At 40.1% G+C, this 23,179-nt stretch overlaps 1 protein-coding gene across 1 annotated transcript in view; it reads right to left on the bottom strand.

Moving 5' to 3' along the window:
* The window catches only part of NR1D2 (nuclear receptor subfamily 1 group D member 2), a 42,224-nt gene that overhangs the window by 9,517 nt on the left and 9,528 nt on the right, over positions 1–23,179 (bottom strand). Inside the window, exons 2-7 of the mRNA XM_056129590.1 lie at positions 13,689–13,955; positions 12,161–12,249; positions 9,846–9,990; positions 6,925–7,547; positions 4,517–4,702; positions 1,227–1,437 (exon numbers count right to left, since the gene is read on the bottom strand). Coding sequence (XP_055985565.1) covers positions 1,227–1,437; positions 4,517–4,702; positions 6,925–7,547; positions 9,846–9,990; positions 12,161–12,249; positions 13,689–13,955 — 1,521 coding nt within the window. The remainder of the gene's footprint in view (positions 1–1,226; positions 1,438–4,516; positions 4,703–6,924; positions 7,548–9,845; positions 9,991–12,160; positions 12,250–13,688; positions 13,956–23,179) is intronic.

Below are 23,179 nucleotides of genomic sequence, written 5' to 3'. Positions count from 1 at the left end.
GCTGCAGTGATTGCACAGCAGGTAGGGCATTTGCCTTGCACATGGCCAACCCAGGTTCGATTCCCAACATCCCATATGGTCCCCTGAGCACCGCCAGGAGTAATACCTGAGTGCATAAACCATGAGTAACCCCTGTGCATCACCAGGTGTGACCCCCAAAAAAAACCACAGACAGGAAACAAATGGGAAACTCAAAGTACTTTGTAACAAACATTGTCAAATTCTCAACAACTGTTTCAAAATAAAGTTAGTGATACTTAAAAATAAATAGCCCTAATTTACAAGTCCCCAATAAGTTATTATATCTTATTTCTAGTTTATTACTGAGACTAATCTCTATCTTAATAACCACTGTCTGAACTGAAATACTAGGTTGACAATAACTGCCATATAGATGCAACATGGTAGGAAAATTAGTGATAACATCAGCAATACATATAAAAATAAAATGACAGGGCCCCAAATTCCTCATCACCCATTCATCAGACTACAGGCTAGATTCACATGGTACAACCCCTTCCGTCCAAAGAAAATGAGACCCAAAAATTACCCAAGTCACACAGAAAATCCATTGTCAAAGTTAGATGAAAGCTAACAACTCATAATTCGCTGATTTTCCTAACAAACCACATTAATGCATTCTGTCAGTTTTTTATAGTTAAATAACCCAGAAAGAGTTTTAACTAAAACTTAGATGGATTTTAGAATAACCTCATAAACAATGGGAGGGAGGGAGGGAGGGAGGGAGGGAGGGAGGGAGGGAGGGAGGGAGGAAGGAAGGAAGGAAGGAAGGAAGGAAGGAAGGAAGGAAGGAAGGAAGATTGATTTAGGCTTATTGGGGGGGAAAGCCAATCACTAAAAGTAGTCAATGTGAGATTCATTAAAGAGTTTTCCTTCTATATAGCACTTTCATCATTAACAAAATTAACAACAATGAGGGCTAGAGAAATAGTACAAGGATTAAGGAACTTGTCTTGCATGTGGCCAACCCAAGGTCCATCCCAGGCACAATATGGCATTATCTCCCCTCAAGTACCACTTGGGAGAAACTCCTGAGCACTGCTAATGTGATCCCAAAACCCAAATAAAATAACAAAAATGAGAGGTCTCCATAGTTTAGCATCTTTCTTCTATAAAGCTCACTAGAACATAGTCAAATGCAATCTTCTCTCCCTATCTGGTCACTATATTCTAGGTGCAGCACAATTTTGAGCAAGCATGCTTACCGGCAGATACCAGGACAACTGCTGTAAACAAACTCATCTCTTCATCGCTAAGCTGGAGAGCATTTAGCTTCTCACTAAATTCAAACATAGAGTTTAGCAGATCTCCTGCTCCCATTGAGTGTAAATCATCCACACTGTATTTCTTTCCACTTAAAAAGGTAACAGTACGTTCTTTTGCATCAAATAAGGATGCAAATCGTACCATTAAAACCTGAAAAAGAAAAAAACTGAAATGTATTTGGAGAAATTCAAATGTATTCACAAGAAAGAATTCAGTATTCAAATCAGTTCAGTAATATTCTACATGTGAAAGCTTTATTTTTACCAAAAACCGTTTCCTTATGATGGGAGGGAACTTGGGGACACTGGTGCTGGGAAATGTACACTGGTGGAGGGATGGGGGTGGGAATACTGTATGACTGAAATCCAATCATGAACAGCTTTGTAAGGATCTATCTCACAGTGATTCAATAAAAAAGTTAAAAAAAGAAAAAGAGAAAGAGAAAAAAAACATTTTCTTAAGGCAAATTCTCTAATCAAAGCAACAAATATTTCAAGAACATTAAAAAAAATAAATAAAAAAATTTTTAAAAAAGTCAAATTGCCAGTGGCAAAATTAAAGAGTCCATGTGAAATTCTATAATAAAAATTCAGGAAAGCAAATGCAAAATTGAAGTATGAAATAATTGCAAGAAATTTAAAACTGGGTCATGATCAAAGACATTAAAGAAATTTTCTAAACAAGCAACATATTAACTTATTTTCTAATCCCTCAATAATAAGAGCAGTACTTCAATGCAGCAGTACTGGAAAATATCAAAACACAACAGATGAACATTTTATTATTTCAATAAATCATAACCCCAAGGAGCAATATACAAAGAAAAGTATCACAGTAAAAATGATCAGGACATATAAGCAGAACCAGTCTACCTATACTAAATCTATGTCACAAATTTCTCCCAATAACCAGAGTAACAATAAGCATGAACAAATACCTTCCTTTTGCAATGCTCCCCATGCTCCCCTGCTGTATATTGCTGGAACAATGGGGGACTGGTAATAGTGCCTTGGATACAAGTGGGGGTGCTTTCTGTTTGTTCACATAAAGACATTAAGTTTGGGGCTCTGAGTGATTTTCCCTTCTGAAAAAAGGGCCAGGCAGAGGAGCTGGGCTGGGTCCCCGCCGGCTCAGCAGCCTGGCTGTCACACCAACTATCTGCCGGCTGGCACCATCTTAGCGCACCCACAGCCCTGGGTCCAGAGACTCCTAATTGGACCCCAAAATGGATTAGTGCCCTACAGAGATGTCTCTGGAACCCAATCATTTACAATCTAAAATTCCAGAAACACGTGGCCACTTTCGCGGCTGCGAAAGCTCTCATGATATCCAAAATAAGCAATGGAAAATAAATTATCTAGTGTTTGCCCCTGGCAGGCAGGCTTGAATGGTGGTGGGAAAATTTGAGCAAAACATAATGCCCAAAAGTAGAGAGAGAGTACTGGGGATGTCTGCCATAGAGGCAGAATGAGGATTGGGATGGGAGAGAGAGGTGGGGGGAATACTGGGAACATTGGTGGTGGAAATGTGCACTGGTGGAGGAACAGGTGTTCGATCATTGTACAGCTGAATCTCAAACATGAAAGCTTTGTAACTATCTCACGGTGATTCAATAACATTTTTTAAAAATTAAAAAAATAGGGGTTGGAGAGATGGCACAGTGGGTAGGGCGTTTGCCTTGCATGCGGCTGACCCAGGTTCGATTCCCAGCATCCCATATGATCCCCTGAGCACCACCAGGAGTAATTCCTGAGTGCAGAGCCAGGAGAAACCCCTGTGCATCGCCGGTGTGACCCAAAAAAGTAAACAACTAAAAATATATTAAAGAAAATAAAAATTAAACAGTGTATAACAAGTAATAAAAATATAAACTGCATAGATAAAATTTCAAAATAAAGTTCAAGAGAATAGAATTCACCAAGAACAACTGTCACTGTCACTGTCCTCCCGTTGTTCATCAATTTGCTCAAGTGGGCGCAGTAACGTCTCCACTGTGAAACTTGTTACTGTGTTTGGCATATCAAATACATCGGGTAGCTTGCCAGGCTTTGCCGTGCGAGTGAGATACTCTCGGTAGCTTGCCCAGCTCACCAAGAGGGGCAGAGGAATCAAACCTGGGTCGGTCACATGCAAGGCAAACGCCCTACCCGCTGTGCTATTGCTCCAGCCAAGAGCAACACAGAAGTGAATTAATTGTGCCTGAGAACGGACCCCATAATCTCAAGTTTTATCTGTAAAGAGGTAATCTATCTCACACAGACAAATTAACATTGATCAAGACTCCGAGAAAATGGTAAAATCTATCCAAACCTCAAAGAGAATGTCTCTGATATATTAAATGCACTTTAGCCAAAAAAAAAAAAAAAAAAAAAGAACAAAAAGGGACCAGGGCTGGAGCAATAGTACAGTGAGTGGGTAGAGCACTTGCTTTGAACATGGCCTACCTGGGGTCAATCCCAGGTATCCCATATAGTCCCTTGAGCACCTGTAGGAGTAAGCCAAGTGCAGAGCCCAGGAGTAAACTTAGATCACAGCTGGGGAAGGGGAGGGGAAGAGAGGGAAAGGAAGGAGAGGAAAGGTGTGACCCCCAAACAAAACAAAACTAAACTAAACAAACAAAAAAAAAGATGCCTCATAGCTAAAAAGCTGAAAGTAAAGATTCTGTAAGGATTCTGCAGCGAGGTTAGACAGAAAAAATCTAAGGTAGCTGGGTCAGAGAGACAAAACAGCTGCTTCAAATGCAGCCACCCTAGGTTTGATCCTAGCATCCTACATGGTCCCCTGAGCACCACCAGGAGCAATTCCTGAGTGCAGAGCCAAGAGTAACCTGAGCATCACCAGTGTGACCCAAAGAGGAAAAAAAAAATCTGAGGTAGCATATAATAAATGTCTGGTGAGTGCCAAATACCCTGTGCTCTCCTAAAAGACAAAACCCAATGCTTTTCCTTCTTATTTTATATTAAATACAAGTACACGGGGATGCTTTCAGTAATAATGCTCTCCAAAATCAGACAAGTCCACCTAAGAGCAATACTAGAGTACATACCGAAAAATACAGACCACTTATGTTTCAAGCTATAACTATGAATTTACCTATCCCGAGATGTTGATACGGTCATTCTTTTGCTGTAGGTTAGCCTCTTAAGACTGTAACTTGGAAAGGACTTAAAATGTTTAAGAATAAAAAGTTCTTGTTCCTGCATCAATATTCAGGATAAATAAAACCTACCTCAAAAGTCCCAGCCTTCAAAAGGTTGACCTGGTCATGCTGAGAGAGATCTCTGAACCCAGGAATACGTTTTGCAAATTCTACCACTTCTTTCACTGCTGGGGTGAAGCTCATTGAAAATTCTTCCCAGATTTCATGTCCCGATTTATGAGGATCTACATATGGAGACTTGCTCATTGGACAGACCTAGTAAGCACAGAACAGGAATCTCTTAAATTATGAGGTGGTAAAGAATTTTAAAGTGTCAGTTAAATCACTGGAAACCCCAACATGAAGCAATCCTCAAGTACAATTTAATCTACAGACATTTAGAGACATTTGCTCTCCCTACATATTATTGGCCTTATATACGAAGCCTCAAGGCAAACTACTTAAAACAGCAATTAACTTATTATCATAGACGAGGTATTAACCTAAGGAAAAAATGAGCTCCAGAACACGCTATTTTACAAACTTGTTAAACGGGTCTTGGTTTTTTGTTGGTGGTGGTTTGCAGTGTCAGGGATCAAACCCAAAGCCTCTATAGTGAGGCATAGCCACAGTTCCAAGAGTGTGTTTTGTAATACTGCTGACACATAAGCTAGATTTATGCTTTTCAAATAATCTCATTCAAATAACTGTTTCAGCCCTGTTAGCTATGGCAGACACTATAGTATTTCTCAAATGAGGAAACAATCTAGGAAGTGATTTAAATAAATACAGTTAGAACACTGAAGTCTAGGACTCAAGCCCAAATTTAGTTATCATTTCAAAATTCACTTCAGGGGCTGGAGAAATATTACAGTAGGTAGGCCGCTCGCCTTGCACACACTGAACCCAGGTTCAATCCCCAGCATCCCATGTGGTCCACTGAGCACTATCGGGAGTAATTCCCAACTGCAGAGCCTGGAAAAACCTGTAAGCATTGCCAGTTATGACCCAGAAACATAACAAACCCAAAAAGTTCACTTTTTAAAAAATAAACACGGGAATAACACTGGAATTTTTAAAATAGCTAAGATGCCTTACTTTAAAAAAAAAAAAAGTCACTGACCAATCCTTTTAACAGTGGTGTAACCAATAACCTCCACTTAAACTCAATTAAGCAATATTACTGGGGCAGGAATACAGGGAGGCAGGGCACTGGCCTTGCACACAGCCATCACCAGGTGTGGTCAAAGATTATGAACTATTAGTAAATTAGTAAAACCATTTTTGGGTTTTTTTTTTTGAGGGGGGCAGAGGTCAAACTCAGGACCTCTTATATGCAAGGCAGTGCTCTACAGATGAACTGTATATCCTTACCCTAAAATCAACCTTTAAATTTTGGTGAAATACACAGAGGACCCAGCAGTGGTATAATACTATAATAAAAAAGAATATCATAAAAGAAAAAACAAAATTCTAACATTTTTTCCCCATCCTAAGGTAGTCACTATATCTAATGAAATCTAATCAAATATGGACCATTCAGATCCATGAAATCAACGACTGGAAAATGACGGTAAAAATTTAACATGAAAACTGGGGAAAAGTGGGGAAAAGTCAAGTATTTTGAAAATAAAGAGTATTTTAATTACCTCACTGTAGAAACTACCAAATACTATCAAAGGATCTCATAGTTTAAACTGGAAATGGTGCAGTATTGCTGCTTTTGATGGAATTTTAGATGAATACAATCATTGTACTTTCATGTAGACTGTTGTATTTGATGAAAAAAATCTTGAATATGAGTAACATTAAGTCACAGCATAATCTGAGAAAATCTTTAGAAATTAGCTATTACAAAGTATTTCTATATTCTAAATTAAATATACATGTTCCATAATTAAAGTACTTATTGAATTATAATAGTTGAAACTCCACAGAAATCAAAGAAGTGCTATGTTAAACTAAAAGAGCAAGCCTCTCAGAAAAATTCCAAAGCCAAAGTTACTGATTAACCAGAATGCATAGATTATTTTTTTAGGAATTAAAGGACCAATTTTTCATGATTTGTATCTTTTACAAAATTCAAATCAGAGGATCAAGCGATGTTTATATCTGTTTGAAGACATTCAACGAATGTTGTTAAAGTATTTGACTTAAAACACTGCACAAGGGGCTGGAGCGATAGCACAGTGGGTAGGGCGTTTGCCTTGCACGCAGCCAACATGGCCGACACAGGTTCGATTCCCAGCATCCCATATGGTCCCCCAAGCACCGCCAGGAGCAATTCCTGAGTGCATGAGCCAGGAGTAACCCCTGAGCATCGCCGGGTGTGACCCAAAAAGAAAAAAAAAAAAAAAACACTGCACAAAATGCTGTAAATCTCTTCGGCTTTCTGAAATATACACCACACACACTATTGGGGGTTGGTTAAACCCCCAAATAAAACCTTAAAGCTTTCCTTGATACAAGTGAGTGAAAAAAAATTAATTTCACTATACCAGATGCATTCTCCCTCCAGTGTTGCAGAGGTAACTATTCTTGTTCTCATTCTGAGAAAATCCATCTATTGAAACTCTATCACATACTCTTTGAGTATAAGCATTTGAGAAGTTCATACAGTGTCCATTTGCAATACAAATGGCATGCCCATTTGGGTAATGCATTATGTTCCTCCCTTTGTACTGTCCATTGAGATGCTGTTGGCTCTCACTACAGGGAAAATGGCTAAGCCCACTGCCACAATGGTCTTGATTTAAATTATACTGCTCCAAGTTCTTGGGAATCCTTTCTCTCTGGTGCTGCATAGTCTGTGATGGGTTTTCTCGCTGCTCTTGATTATACAGAAAGGTATCCTTGTGTGCTCTTGTCACCATGCCAATCACTTCTTCTTTTGCAAAATCTGAAGAGGGAGGAGAAGAGCTTTTAATGTTTTCTGGCTCCAGCTGGGGCTTAGGTCTGAGTTGTTCCTGTGCTGGCAAAGATGTCTGTTCATGATGTTCTATTAATGTGTCATTCTGCAAATGACCACTGAACTGGCTGTTCATCATGGTCTTCATCGCACTTTGCATTTCAATTAGCATCCTCTGTTTTTCACGCTTCGGAATACGACCAAATCGAACAGCTATTGAAGAAAAAAAAATATTTAATGTCCATATCTTTAAATAAATCCTGTTTATTCAAAATTACCTGATGATAGTTATGGTCTTGAGTCCAACAAGAATATCTATGTCTCTCGCACAAATTATCAAAACTTGGCTGGTTCTATTTCTGATATACCACAGAAAGTGGAAAGGAGGGCTGGAGCAACACAGTAGATAGTGCTTGCCTTGCATGCAGCTAACCTGGGCTCAATCCCTAGCACTCCATACATGGGCATCTGAGCACCATCAGGAGTGGTTCCTGAGCACAGAGCCTGGAGTAAGCCCTGAGCACTGCTGTGTGTGACCCAAGACAAAGAAAAAAAGTAGAAAATAGAAATTATCCATTTTCTCCTAAAACTAAGCTAAGACCTGTCTCTTCTTTATTATGCAAGCAAAACCTAAGAGAAAAATCTGAGATTAACTAAGAAACATCAGTTTAAAACAGCAACCCTTCTTTAACAAGGTGAAGTAATTGTTTTTGAAAATACTCATGGGGGTTGGGTAGATAGGTCTAAGAGCTGCAATGCAGGGTTTGTGTGCAAGAGAGGATGTGTTCAAACCCTACTTTCTGGTCCCACAGGCATCACTGTGAAGAATACCACAGGCACCTTGTCAATAGCCCGGGGCAGGGGATTTTGTTACATTAACAGAACCTAGTCAGCACTATTAATGTAACCTAGTCAATACAATTACTCCTGCAATTCTGACATTCATCAATTCATTTTTACAACCTTAATCCAAAGCCCCAGTATGATCCAACTATTGAATAATAAGCCCTTTTTCCTGTCTTCTTAAATAAATAAATAAAGAGAAGCAGTCAGCAGGAAAGCAATTACTAGAAAATATATTTTCTGGATTTTAATTAAAACCAATGAATCTTAAAAAAAATTGTTCATCCTCCCTTCTGGAAGAGCTAGTCTAGGAATATGCCCCACATTAACTTCAGCATTTCTATCCTGGAGGTAAAGAAAAGGTTTTTTCTAATATTTATACACTACACTGTGGCACTGTCCTCCCATTGTTCACTGATTTGCTCAAGCGGGCAACAGTAACTTGTTGTTACTGTTTTTTGGCATATCGAATATGACATGGGTAGCTTGCCAGGCTTTGCTGTGCGGGCAGAATACTCCCGGTAGCTTGCCGGGCTCTCCAAGAGGGTCAGAGGAATCAACCCAGGTCGGCCACGTGCAAGCAAATGCCCTACCCACTGATAAAATTTCAATCAACAACCTTACTCATCTAATTATAGCCTCTAACATTATCTATCAGAGACAATTTTATCATGTCTCACACTCTTAACTCTTCTCCTTACAAATGACTGCCATTTTTTTTTCTTTTGGAATAAAATTTCTAGCGCTATAAAAAAATTTCAGGTAATTTAAACTCTAAAACACCAACTGCTGTAATCTTAATTCAAGAAACTTCTTTTGCATTCTATAGTTCCATGATCATATAGTATCAATCTAAGGAATTAAGTGAACTTCCCCTTAATGAGTTATAATCTGAATATTTCTTAATTAACTCTACCAATCTGAAACCCTCATATTCCTCCATTGTTATTTAAAACAAAATGACTCCAAAAATTATTACATAGGAAAAAGCTTTACCAATGGTAACACAAAGATAACAGTAAAAGTGCCACAATATCCACAACTTTCCTTTTCCATGGAAATAGAGCATGCAAGAACTGAGTAACCATGTCGAGTCCAGACCCAATATTTGTTTTGCATCTCTTGATACATTCATCAGAATCTGCTCTATCAGCACATTACCATCCCATAGGTGAGAAAGTGAGAGATGTAATGAAGAGAAATGGAGTCCCCTAGGTAAGTCTTTAAAAAAAAATCAATCAAGAGATGGACCAGAGAGATAGTACAGTGGGAAGAGCAATTGCTTTGCATGTGACAGACTGGGTTCAATCCCCGGCACCTGACATGGTCCCTCCAAGCCTGCGAAGGAGTGATTCCTGAGTGCAGAACCACGAGTAACCCCTGAGCACTATTTGGTGTGGTCTCAAAACAAAACAAAAGAGACAGACAGGGATGGGGGAAACAAAGTACCTACACTCAGAAGGAAAAACAAAACTGTACAAAAATAAAAGTCTTTCTACAAGAGTGAAAAATATGTATACCAATCAATAGTTGTTGAAGTAACGACGTCAAAACTAGACTACTGATTTAGGTGTGCTACAAGAGCAAAATACGTTTTCTCAAATTGCTAAGGATAACAGCCAAGCTCTATAGGCTTTCAATAAACCACTCTTTCAAAAGGGAACATACCATCTCTTGACATTCCAACGGACAAACATTTTTTGAAGCGACACTGCTGGCACCTGTTCCTATTCATTCTCATTATAGAACAGTTTTCATTCTTCAGGCACTTCTTGTACTGGATGTTTTGCTGAATGCTTCTCCGAAAGAAACCCTTAAGCACAGAGAAAGATATAACCATTCATTTAAAGTCTCCGATGATCTCGTCACAGCCTTCCCCTAAGCCTAACTGGATAGTTATTCAGTATGTTACCAGTTACCAGGGAAATAAGGTAACTCACTGGCTTAAAACAGAGGAAAACAGAATAATTTCACAGAATTTAACTGGATTCTTATGTAGCAGAAAATACCTTAACCTAGGAGCCAAAAATAACTCTTTCCTCTGGAGATCCTTTTTGTTTGCAAAATTACCTTTCCTATTCCAGACTTTACCCTGCTACCCATCCCATTCATCCCTGTAAGCCAAACATTTTCCAGCTCACATTTTTTATCAAATACAAATTCCAAAACTTCTAAAATATTAAAGAACTTAATATTAAAGAGCTGAACAAGAAATATGTTTCATATTTTTAATTCCTCAGAACTAAAAACTACATTAGAAGAGGTTGGTCTGTCCCAGATCACTATTTGCTGGCACCAAAAAGACCTACAAATAATAAACAAATATTTCTGGCTATTTGTCAGCAATAAGTTTCACATCACATAACTATAACTAATGATCCATGGAGACATTTCCCAGCTAGATAGATAAAAATAACAGCCAGTTAAATATGTGTGATCTGTGGTAGGTGTAAGATCTCCAGCTTAATGATCACAGGAGAGAAGAAAATTTAAGAACACAATTACTAAATTGGCCTTAAATTCTATCTTTCCTTAAATGTCATAACTTCACATTTTGAGTCCATATTAGTAATTGTCAGATTACTAACACTTAACAGTTATGTTACTAACATACAATAATTGACTTGAACTCTGAGTAAGAAACATCTTTAAGAGGGTATAGAACAGCCATGTATATTTAATGAAGAATATACAGTTTGGCTTATTTGTGATTTTATTTCTCTGGTAGTTCTGTTTCTATCATAAAGCGGCAATTTGCCTGCTTTATACATCTCATTTTGTGTTTAAAAAAAAAAAACTTCACAGAATTTTTAAAACAGTGAAAAGTGCTTATTTATACTGAAGTGTTCTAACAGTTTTGTGAAGAGCCCAAATTAAAATTCACCAAATCTAGTTCACTCAATCACCCTGGAAACTAATTCTTTCATTTGCTATATTCATCATCTTTCTCATTCATATCCTGCCAAACTAGATTCATGCTTCTGACTTCCAGAGAATAGCAAGAGGATGTACCTTGACCATGTTAATTTGTGAAATTCAGAAGGAGTGTCTGATTTTTAAAAAAAATGAGATTCCTTGTATATAAAGAGGAGATATAGACTATCTCATTTGAAACTGACGAAAACACTAAATAAAATGAATTTTCCCAATTAATAAGATGAAATTTCCCAAGTGCTCAACTTATATTCAATGTTGTTTCACCCAGTTTTACTACTTCTGAGAATACCACATTTTTACATGTACTCAGAAATTATTCCTAACCTGTATTATCTATATGTGACATTTCACAATGTCAATGTACTGATGATATCTATTCAAAGTTTGGTTCAAACTAAGTTCCAAGATAGTAGTGCCCTATCTGTTTTGTTCATTGCTTATTTATCACCATCTAAAAAGCACCTGTTAAACACACTGATAAACATTCCTTCACTTTATATCATAATTACATATAAGATAGCAAACTTATTTTGCTTAAAATCATTAAAGTGGACCGGAGAGAAAGCTTAGGGGTTGCATGCAGGAGCCCTGGGTTTGATTCCCAACACGACATGGTCTCCTACACCCGAAGCTACCCCCAATCACTGAGCTAGGAGTAACTAATGAACACTGCTAAGCCAAGGGGGAAAATTAATCAAAAAATGGAAGTTTTTCACTTAATTAAAAAACACACTTTTCCCAAAAGTTACATTTAAACATTATATAAGTACTTAAAAGAGAAATCTTTGGCATTCTTGGCTTTCCTTCTAATTGTGTAAACTGGTAAACCTTACTCAATTTCTTCTTTTTCTTATTTTTTTTTTTGTGGGGGGGAGGGAGGCAATGCTCAGGTTACTCCTGGCTCTGTACTCAAGAATTACTCCAGTAATGCCAGGGATTGCAGGGGATCAAACCCAGGTTGGCTACATGCAAGGCAAGTGCCCTACCCACTGTACTATCTCACTAGCCCCAAAATCAGTACCTTAAGAAACAAAAGCATGCTTTACCTTACAGCCTTCACAAGCATGAACTCCATAGTGGAATCCTGATGCCACGTCCCCACAGACTTTACATAGTAGAACCATGCCACTAAATTCTAAGGCACAAGCAGACACAAAAGTGAAAAGCTATTTTCTTTCCAATTTACTTAGTTCAATCAGTAAGCAGAGTAAGAGATATAAAATTTTTCATAATGCAAAAGAAAAATCCTTATCAAATTAACAAATGAGAGGAAATAAAAATTTTCTTTTAAACAGTTTATGAGATTGCTCCAAAAAACCTCAAAGAGCTTATATTTTCTCTCCTGGTGACTAAATATACACTGAGGGGCCAGAGCGATGGTACAGTGGGTAGGGCCCTTGCCTTGCATGGAGTTCAATCCCTGGCATCTCATTCAGTCCCCCAAGCACCGCCAGGAGTAACCCGAGTATTACTGTTTGTAACCCTCCCAAAACAAACAAAAAAAACCCATACACTGAAATTTTATAAATCTAAAGTTACCAGAGAAGCAAACAGAATAAAGAAAATACTGTTCTGGTTAAGACATATGAAGTCATTCAATTCATCAATAAAAGATGAAAACAAGTGTCTCCATGGGCTGCTATATAGATGATCAGTGCAATCTACTACAGGCACCACATAAATCTCATTCCATCCTAATCCTCCCTAGAGCAGCTGTCTAATCTCCATACTCACTGAGGGGAGTCTCAATCCTACTACTCATTTGAATCATTTGGTGATCCCAGTCCTGTTCAAGAGTTTCCAATCCCAAATGTTCCTAACTCCAACTTCTAAAAGTAAAACCCTTCCCACAGGAAGTATGGGGACATCCTGAATTTTGTAATGATTAGGGACACTGACCCACTCACCACATATCTGTTTATCTGTGTATAGTTAGAGTATCTGTGTATTACCAAGTCCTCCATTTATGCAGGGTTCACAATCTTAGACACAACCAACTGATATTAGATTCAATCTTTAAGTGAGGAACCCTTAAAGTTCAAATCCATGTTATTCAACAGTCAACTGTACTATTCTAAATACTGGAGTTAGTATTAGCTGTATTAGAAAGATAACTGAAAATATAATAAAAGAAGTACCCCAAAGTTTTGCTTCTTAAACTGTAGATCATGATCCTAAGCAGTTGCATAAATGAATGTGGGGAATGCAAAAAAAAAAAAACCTGGCAATAGTAAGAGGTTTCTGAATATGCAAAAGATAACCACATAATCAATCTGCAGTGTTTCTAACAGTGCTTGTCTGTGTTGCATTTTCCAGACAAAAAGCGGTTGCAAATGAAGAAAGTTTTAAGCAGCGCTGTCTGAGAGAAATGCACTCAGACAGAGTACATAATCACACAAATAGAACTGAGCCAAGAATCAATGACTGTCCCCTAGACTGTGACATTTTTTAATCATCCATGATTTCTTAACTGTCAAATTACGATTATTCAGAATGGAGTGAAGATTAAACCCAAAAATATATTATATAATAAGCTTGTTTAAAATTAATGGAAGCAACCTTTAGAAGACTTACTTGTCACTCCACTATGACTCTTTGTCATCCCAGGTGCACTCGGTTTGCTTGTTTTCATAGAACAATCTATCCGATCATTCTTCAGGATGCCTTCAATATTGGAGAGATCACCATTTTTGGGATTACCATTGTTATCAGAATTAGAGCCAGTTGGAGAAGATGGAACAGAAGAGGAGGAGGACTGAAAACTATTCTCAGAACCATCACTGTGACAAGAGGCAGGGCTAGAGGCTGAGCTGGAAGAACTGATATAGGCAATCACACCTCCTAGAAAAGAGAGAATAAATCAGAAAATGAGAATACCTCTTCTATATTTTAAAAACCTGAACAGTAACTTAGAAGACTAAATATCTTAGAAGATTAAATATCCATCTAAGGCAAAAGTAAATAAAACTGGGGCTGGAGCAATAGCACAGCAGGTACGGCATTTGCCTTGCATGAGGCTGACCTGGATTTGATTCCCAACATCCCATATGATGTCTCCCAACATCCCTGAGCACCACCAGGGGTAGTTCCTGAGTGCATGAGCCAGGAGTAACCCCTGTGCATATCGGGTGGGACCAAAAAGCAAAAAAATAATTAAAAAGTAAATAAAACTTATTTTTCTTAATTTCTACCATTCTTCCTGCTACCATGATGTTCAAAGAATATACAATATCCACTTTTTTAAAAATTTATCTTATATTTTTCACAGAGCTGAGCCTCGCACTTGCAAGGCAGGCAGTTTGCCAAAGAGAGACATTCCCCAGACCCATTTCCATGTATTTTTAAAGCAATAAGGTTGTGGCCCTCTTAGTTATTCTGAACACACACAGAGATCTAAACATAAAGCTTTTCGGGACTGGAGCAACAGCACAGCAGGTAGGGCATTTGCCTTGCATGCAGCCGACTGGGTTCAATTCCCAGCATCCCACATGGTTCCCTGAGCACTGCCAGGAATAATTCCTGAATGCATGAGCCAAGGGTGACCACTGTGCAGTGCCAGGTGTGACCCAAAATGGGGGGAAAAAAAAAAAGATTTTCATTTTCTAGTCTTCTCTAAAAGAACTGAAAAAACTTCCTGAGTGACACTGTTAACTTAAAAAAATTAAAAACTAGTGGAGGAGTAAGGGGCAGAGAAATAGCTCAATGGGCTCTAGTGCATGTTCCATATGCAGGAGGTCTGGGTTCAATCCCAGTACAATATGGTCCCTTGAGCACTGCTGGTGCAGATCCCAAAGGAGGCAAGAATTTCATCATGGCAGTGAATAAATTTACTTCTTCTTGCCTTGAATACTCCTTATATAAACTAATTCTAGAAAAATCTCAGCACTTGGCTAACTCCAAGGAAAGAATTAAAGGACTGAAACAAATGCTTTGCATGTGGGAGCCCCAAAGTTCAATCCCCAGAACCTCACAGTACCTCAAGCACTGAAGGCAGAGACAGTGAACCCCAGCACAAATTCAGATCTAAGCCCCATGTACTGCTGAGTATGGCCTAAAACAAAAGTAAGTTATATCAAAATAAGGAAATTTTATACCTTTTTTGCTACCCAAATCTTTGTTTTGATTTTTTTTCAAAAGATTTCTATAACTATCCACCAAATCCCAGTTCCAAACATTGCCTTTACTACAAGTTCTGCCTCTGGGTTTGCAAGCACACTGCTCTCTAAGTGGTTCTTAAGTAACACACAGTGTCTGACTCACTATAAAGAATAAACATCAACAGGGCTGGAAGGAAGAACAAGTGCTATAAAAGGACAGTAAGGATGAAGCTAATTACAGGGATACCCTCAAAACACTATTCACATCATCAATAACCTTCATAACCACTCTAAAAAAAATAGTCTTGATCTCTTGAGTCTAATAAACCTCCCAGGTTAAGAAACAGAAAACTAAAAGTATTCTGAGGATGGAGTTTCACTCTTCTTTCCCCAAAGAGATAAAATGTTACAAGAAAAGTGACCTCATCAACAAATCCAGACCCAGATCCCAGGCAAAATAAGTAACTTTCATTTTCACTTCTAAGGTTAACTGTGGTATCCCTGTCCTCTTCCTTCCGCCAGCAATAAACATTCAGCTTTCTCCATGTATATGAGAAACAAACTGTTCCTTCCATTACTGTCCTCAACTATTATTTAAACCTATCAGACTTGCCTGTTCCCATCTATTTCTTAACTAGATCTTAAGAACCTAAGTGTAGGGGCCAGAGCAATAGTACAATAGGGAGGATGTTTGCCTTGCACACAGCGGACCAGGGTTCGATCCCCAGCATCCCATATGGTCCCCCAAGCACTGCCAGGAGTAATTCCTGAGTGCAGAACCAGGAGTAACCCCTGAGCATCGCTGGGTGTGGACAAAAAAAGAAAAAAAGAAAGAACCTAGGTGTAGTTCCTCTAATTTTCTATATGAGCAAGCTTGTCAAGTATTTTTTTTATAACCTAACTCTTGGCCTTTGTGAAGCCAGTTCATAATATGGACTGATTCCCAAGCAGTATAAATGATTATTAGGTAGTCACATGTAAAAGAAAAGGTATTCTTTTCACAACAATCTAGATTACTATACTGAGAGCAAATAAAGAATTTCACACAGTCCCAAAGTAGTAACTTCAATTTGAGCATTAACGAAGGGAAAGATAGTTCCAGAGGTAAAGCACTTGCCTTGCATTGCAGACAACCTTGATGCAAATCCCCAGCACCAGAAAACACCACCAGAGGTCACTCCTGAAGGAACAACCTCATTTGGCATAAAAAACCCAAAACAAAAATAATTTGAGTGTTTATTCAAAGATAAAAGCATTCTCTACTAAGGAAGAGTAAAAAGTAACTCCTTGCTTTTTAAGAGCCACGCATTTACACACACACACACACACACACACACACACACACATATACACACAACCATGCAGCAAACCACTAGGATCAATTTCAGAGCACAGAAGGGGGGGGCAGGAGGGGGGGAAAGAGGAAGAGAGGGGAGAGGGAGGGAGAGGACAGAGGAGGGGAGAGGGGGAGAGAATGTAAGAGAGAGAGAGAGAGAGAGAGAGAGAGAGAGAGAGCTAGCTCAGGTGCACAAGGCCTGGCTTCAATCCTGACACCTCAAGCACCACCAGGAGCAACTCAGACACCACAAAGTATAGCTCCAAAATAAAGAACAGAAAGACATTTCCACTTAAAGAGGAAAAAATACTGAAAGAGGAATTCTAAATCACTTTCACACATCATATTAGAATTGGGTGTCCACAGAAGGAAAAGGGTGCTGTCCCTCCGCCTGCTCCCCCTAGGTGGCTCAGTGGCTGCCATCTTTCAGAGGCCATTGAACAGTCAGGTTTGGGCCCGCAGTGATGAGACATGCGGGGCCTCCCAGGATGGGGGTGGAGCAGGCCCTTTCCTCCTCACCCCAACAAGAGCCTTAGTCGTAGCCCACGAATGGTCACTCTGACTTCTGATCAAGTAGCTTAACGGTCATGATCCCAGAGACTCAAACAAATCTCAGAACCCAGTAGCTTTTGGCAGAAATGCATCTGGACCCTGCAGTAGGTTACTGTCGCCAGGCCACCCCAGGGGGGAAAGGGTGTTGTCCCTCTGCCTGCTCCCCGTACGTGGCTTGGTGGCCACCATCCTCCAAATGCCACTGGACAGTCAGGTTTGTGCCCTCAGTGATGAGTCTCACGGGGCCTCAACGAAATGGGGGTGGAGCCGGCCCTTTCCTCCCTATTCCAACGAGACCCCAAGTCGCTGCCCATGAACAGCCTTTCTGGCTCCTGACCAAGCTGCTTAACGGCCATGATCCCAGAGACTCAGGAACAAATCTCAGAACCCAGCAGGTTTTGGCAGAAATATCTCCAGATTTGAGAGAATAAGAGAGAATTGTCCTCCTGTTGTTCATTGATTTGCTTGAGCGGGCCCAGTAACATCTCCATTAGAGACTTTTGTTGTTACTGTGTTTGGCATATCAAATACATCACAGGTAGCTTGCCAGGCTCTGCCATGATACTCTCGTAGCTTGCCGGGCTCTCCAAGAGGGGTGGAGGAATCAAACTCGGGTCAGCCATGTTGGCTGCGTGCAAGGCAAACGCCCTACCGCTGTGCTATCGCGCCAGCCCAGATTTAAGTGTTAAAATTTTGGAATTTCAAAATCGCGTGTCCACTACTGCAGCCATGCGACATCATGTGTTATTCTTAACCAGCGGTAAAGGTAAAGGACCTCCCGTTGTTCGTCGATTTGCTCGAGCGGGCCCAGTAACGTCTCCATTGGAGACTTTTGTTGTTACTGTGTTTGGCATATCAAATACGTCACGGGGAGCTTGCCAGGCTCTGCCGTGCGGGCGAGATACTCTTGGTAGCTTGCCGGGCTCTCCGAGAGGAGCGGAGGAATCGAACTCGGGTCGGTCATGTTGGCCGCGTGCAAGGCAAACACCCTACCGCTGTGCTATCGCTCCAGCAATAGAAAACAAATTGTCTATGGTCACCTTTTCAGCAGATCTGAGTGTTGGGGTAAAATCTCAAATAATAATGGTGGATCTGGTGTCAAAATATTTAATGTAATCAAAGTAGAGAGAGAGTAATATGAAAATCATCTGCCCCACAGGTAGGAGGAGGGTGTGGGATGGGGGTATACTGATGTTTTTGGTGGTGGAGAATGGGCACTGGTGAAGGTACGGGTGTTTCATTGTATGACTGAGACTTAAACCCAAAAGCTTTGCAACTGCTCTCATGGTGATTCAATAAATAAAATTATAAAAAAGAAAAAAAAAAGAATTGGGTGTCCAACCTGGAAAACCTCCGAGAAGCACAGCATAACCTCCAACTCCAAGGATTTTATTACAACTCTGAAGTTTGAAATAGATGTCATTATGCCAAAAAAAAGTGTTCATCATACACAAATTTAATACACATAAAATGCAACTAAATGCACTTGAGTTTTAAAGATTTTTTAAAATGTAGGCCAAAGAGAGGGTATAGCAGGCCAGGTGCTTGCCTTGCATGAAGCAGCTGACCAGGATTTGACTCCTGTAAGCCCCAAGTCCAAACAAGAGTGATCCCTAAGTGCAGAACCAGAAGTAAGCCCTAAGCAAGCTGGGGGTATCCTTACGCCTCCCCCAAAAATAAATGTAGACAATATCATCCACCTTTCTAGTCTTACTAAATATATGCCCGTCTTCTGTTGGAGGTCTATCCTTCATATGGTTATGAAGTGTTCCCAAAGGCTCTCCTGGCAAATGATTCTCATCTGCCCAGAATAGAATAGAACTGGAGCCTTATGATTTTATTGGGGGTTTGGGAGGAAGGTGCAAGATGGTGCCTTCTAAGCCTATAAATCTAGTTTGGTGTGAGCCCTAGACCAGGAACTTTATTTAGAAATCTGCTAACTATGCAAATTCTCAGGTTCCTCCTTATCTACAGATTTAGAAACTTTTATCACCATCATAGTTGATTCTGACACACAGCAGTTTGTGAACCAGTACCACAAACCACCTATTTTTCTTAATGTAGGAAAATGCAGTCTTCTGCCCCCGCGCCTGGGTGTTCCTCGCCGGGACCCCTTGGAGGGGAGCGGGTTGAGCTTTCCTCCCCGCCCCGACCGGGGCTCCGGCAGCTGAAGACCTCCAGGACCAGCCACCACCATGCTGAGACCACTCTCCGCACACATGAAGGTACTGGCAGAGGGACAAAGCCCCGCGGGTTCCAGGGCCGAGACCTCCAAGCCTACTCGGATTGGAGTCGAGCATCTTCCATCCAGATCCTCCAAATTCCAGTAGGCGGGGGTCACACCCACCACCTGGCCCCCTGGCGCCGTGTAATCCCATCAGCGGCCAAGACTCAGAGACTATAAAATCCAGATCCCGGAACATCCCGCGTGACATTTTATCAGAACTTTTTTTTTATGACATCTTATTATCTCATTCCTACTTTGGACAAACTTGCAGGCTATCGAATGTAGCCTGCCCACAGGGCAGAGTTTGGCAAACTCCCCGTGGCGTACCAAATATGCCAAATACCAGTAACAATGATGGGTCTCATTCTCCTAAAGAACCGTGAATATAATCTCAGGGCTAGGATGAAAGAGATGTTACTGGGGCCTGCTCGAGGCAATCGACAAATAACAGGATGATGAAATGAAATGAAATGGAGGAAAATGTGATGGAGGATAATCTTGGAATTAAAGAATCTCGACTACCCACTGATTTTAAAATATGAGAATTCCTAATACAACACATAAAGCTTGCTCTTTTTACATTATTCTCATTATCCAGAAAGAGTATATAAAATATATGTCACCAAAATTACCTACTGCTGGGGCTGGAATGATAGGACAACAGATAAGGTGCTTTCTTGCCTTGCATGCAGATTTCCAAGTGCAGTCACTATCCTGGTCTCCTCTCGCCACAGAAAATAATAATAATAACAACAAATAATAAACAACTAAGGCTTTTTCAAATACGTGTTTTCTAGGTCTGCACAAATTAGAGAAGACAGCTCCAGAAAGATGCATTTTTTTTTTCTTTTTGGGTCACACCCAGTGATGCACAGAGGTTACTCCTGGCTCTGCACTCAGGAGTTACTCCTGGCAGTGCTCAGGGGACCATATGGGATGCTGAGAATCGAACCCGGGTCGTCCACGTGCAAGGCAAACGCCCTACCCGTTGTGCTATCTCTCCAGCCCCAAGATGCATTTTTAACAAGCTCCCATGGATATTGTTTACACGCTTATAAAAATGGTTATAATCATTCCATTCAAAGACAAATTGACCAATAAAGGTTAGTGTTTTCATTGGCATAACTGCCTGAATACCACAAATCTAAAGGGAATACAAAGAGATACAATGTAAACCTGGAAGCCTATTTAGTATCACTTGAGTTACTAAATAGGATAGTTATTATGCCATCTGTTTTTATGAAACTTTGTTAGAAATTCCAGGTGTTAGCAAAGCTAACTTTACTTTTTAAAATTCTTGCCTTCTCTAAGAATAGAACACAAAGAAACATTCTTAGCCCTCAATAAATTCCCAAAGGAAAGTCTCACAGTTGGTACTGTTTTTCCTTGCTGAAGTACCAAGATCGTAAGAGATGAGAAACTGATGATTTTCCTTACTAGGACAATCTTTTCTAGGGTCATTATTTCAAGTCAGTCATTTACATACTCAAAGCTCAAAAAATCTCAGCTTAGATACAAAGTTTTAGAAATCAGATGAATTCATAGAACTTAAGAAAAAAGAACTGGCTAGGGCCAGAGACATGGTTCAAAGGGCTGGGTATATAATTTGCTTGTAGGAGGCCCAGGTTCCATCCTTGGCACCACTTGGTTCCCTGAGCACCACCAAGCGTGACCTATGAACACAAGAGCTGTGTTGCGCATAGCCCTAAAGTACAAGTGATCCAAACCCCCTCAAAAAAAAAAAAAGAAAAGAAAAGAAAGAAAAAGACAAGAAATGGCTAAAACTGTGGCCAGGGGTAGCTCAAAGGACTTGCACCCCTGAGTCCCTGGGTTTGATCTACAGCACTATACTACATGCCCCCTTCCTTCCAGCACCAGGGGACTGAGGTGGGTGGCCCTGGCAGCTGCAGGCACTGCTCAACTGTCAGGCCCACAGAGCAGACTGCGTTCTGCTGGGAATGCCCCTCAGATCCCTGGCCACTGCTTGGGAGCCCCACCACCACCACACCCCAAAATAGCAATGACTAAAAACATTGGGCAACAGTAATTAATGACCAAAAAAAAAAAATTGTCACACTTGATTTCAAAAATCAAGTCTAAGGAAAACAAAAAGGGAGAATAGCAGGGAGATAGAACACGGATTAAGATTCTTGCCTTGCCTGCAGTCAACCGTGGGTTCAACCCCTGGAACCATATATGGTTCCCCTTCGCTCCAAGCACTGCCAAGAGTGATGTCTGAACAGAATCAGGAGTAAGCCCTAAGCACAGCCAGGAGTAGCCCAAATCACATGCCCCACCCACAAGGAAGGGAAAAAAGAATGAAAGTTTATTACCATTATTACCAATTCAGTTAAGATCCAATTCCTAAAGAAAACAGATTACTCATTTACAACAAATATTTGTGCCAGGTACCATGGAATCAAAGATGGCCCTCTACAAAGCAAATACATTCTCCTAGAAAGACCTACAATATGATTTATGTGTCTCTCTACTCTTACTACCAGACAAAAATCTATGAACCAAGTGGTCAGCACTCCAATTGTATAATTTTTTAATTTCCTAGAAGGAGTACCTCAACAGTTCCTCAACCTAATGAAGTGAACACCACCAATCACCAAGTCCCTACTAAAGCCACAAATGACAATGTCAAATCACTTCTCATTCCTGTAAGAGCCCTTTGAATTGCCTTTCTTTATCCAATTTTATAAATGGGGAAGTCAGAGAGAGAGCATTTAAGTAATAATGGCTATTATGTGGCAAGACTAGGGTTGAAAGTCAATGTTTTCTAATTCCAGAGTACAGACTACTATTTCTTCTAAGAAGAACTGGGCAATAAATTTGAATTTCTCTAATCCTGAATCACCCTCTAAGAAATGGGAATACCAGTCAGACTTACAGACTGAAACAGTGGTTAAAGGGATTGTTGAAATATTTTGCACGAACTATTTTGATGACAGAGATAAAATCCCCAAACCAGCAAGTCCCAACACCTCCAGAAAAAGGCAGAATGTACTTCTTAGTCCTTAGATGCCACGGGCTAAAATAAGCTAAAGCAAAATCTTTTCTATTTTTAGTTGAAAGGACTCGGAGCTGGGCCAGGTTCCCAGGCAAGGGCTTACCCAGTCACATAAGTCACAAGGCACTATCTAATTTTGTACTGCTAGGAAGGACTCATAGTGTCTGACTATAACTGGGGGTCAGGGAGTTAAACTCCACAGTTTCCAGGGCCTACTCCCAGCTCTGTAATCAAAGTGCCAGAATGTAGTGTCGGGGATCGAACTCAGGTCTCCATCATGCAAAGCATTCAAGTCTGTTGAGCTCTTTGGTCTTTGGAGGCTTTCTTACCCTAACCCTAAAATTGCATAGCATCAAAACCACCCACTCCCACCACCCATACCCTCAAAAGTATTGTTGAATTCAAGCTGTGATTGTATTTTTTGGCCTTGTGATTTAGAACAAAACATTTTTGCAATCAAGAAACTTTAATTTTCTCATTTTAAAAGTAGGCTATTAACAATTTCTACTCACAGGGTGGTAAAGAAAATCTAATTGAAGTACTAAATCTCCAACTGTGACCTAGTCAGGGCTCCAAAATAAAAACAGCATGAGTACTTCCTATAAAAGGTTTATGGGGGGGAAGGGGAGCACAGAGCAATAATACAGGCAGTAGTGTATTTGCCTTGCATGAAGCCAATCCTGGTTCCATCCTCAACATCCCGTATGGTCCCCTGAGCACAAGCAGGAGTAATTTCTGAGCAGAGCCAGGAGTAACCCTGAGCATCTCTGGGCAAAAAGAAACTAAAAAAAAAAAAAAAAAAAAAAAAAAAAAAAATTTAAAGCTTATGCAGGGTCA

The sequence above is a fragment of the Sorex fumeus genome, unplaced genomic scaffold (assembly GCF_029834395.1).
Source record: "Sorex fumeus unplaced genomic scaffold, SorFum_2.1 ptg000072l, whole genome shotgun sequence".
In the NCBI taxonomy this organism is placed as follows: Eukaryota; Metazoa; Chordata; class Mammalia; order Eulipotyphla; family Soricidae; genus Sorex; species Sorex fumeus.
Note: the sequence above shows the minus strand (reverse complement) of the source record. Positions and strands in the feature narration are given on the sequence as shown.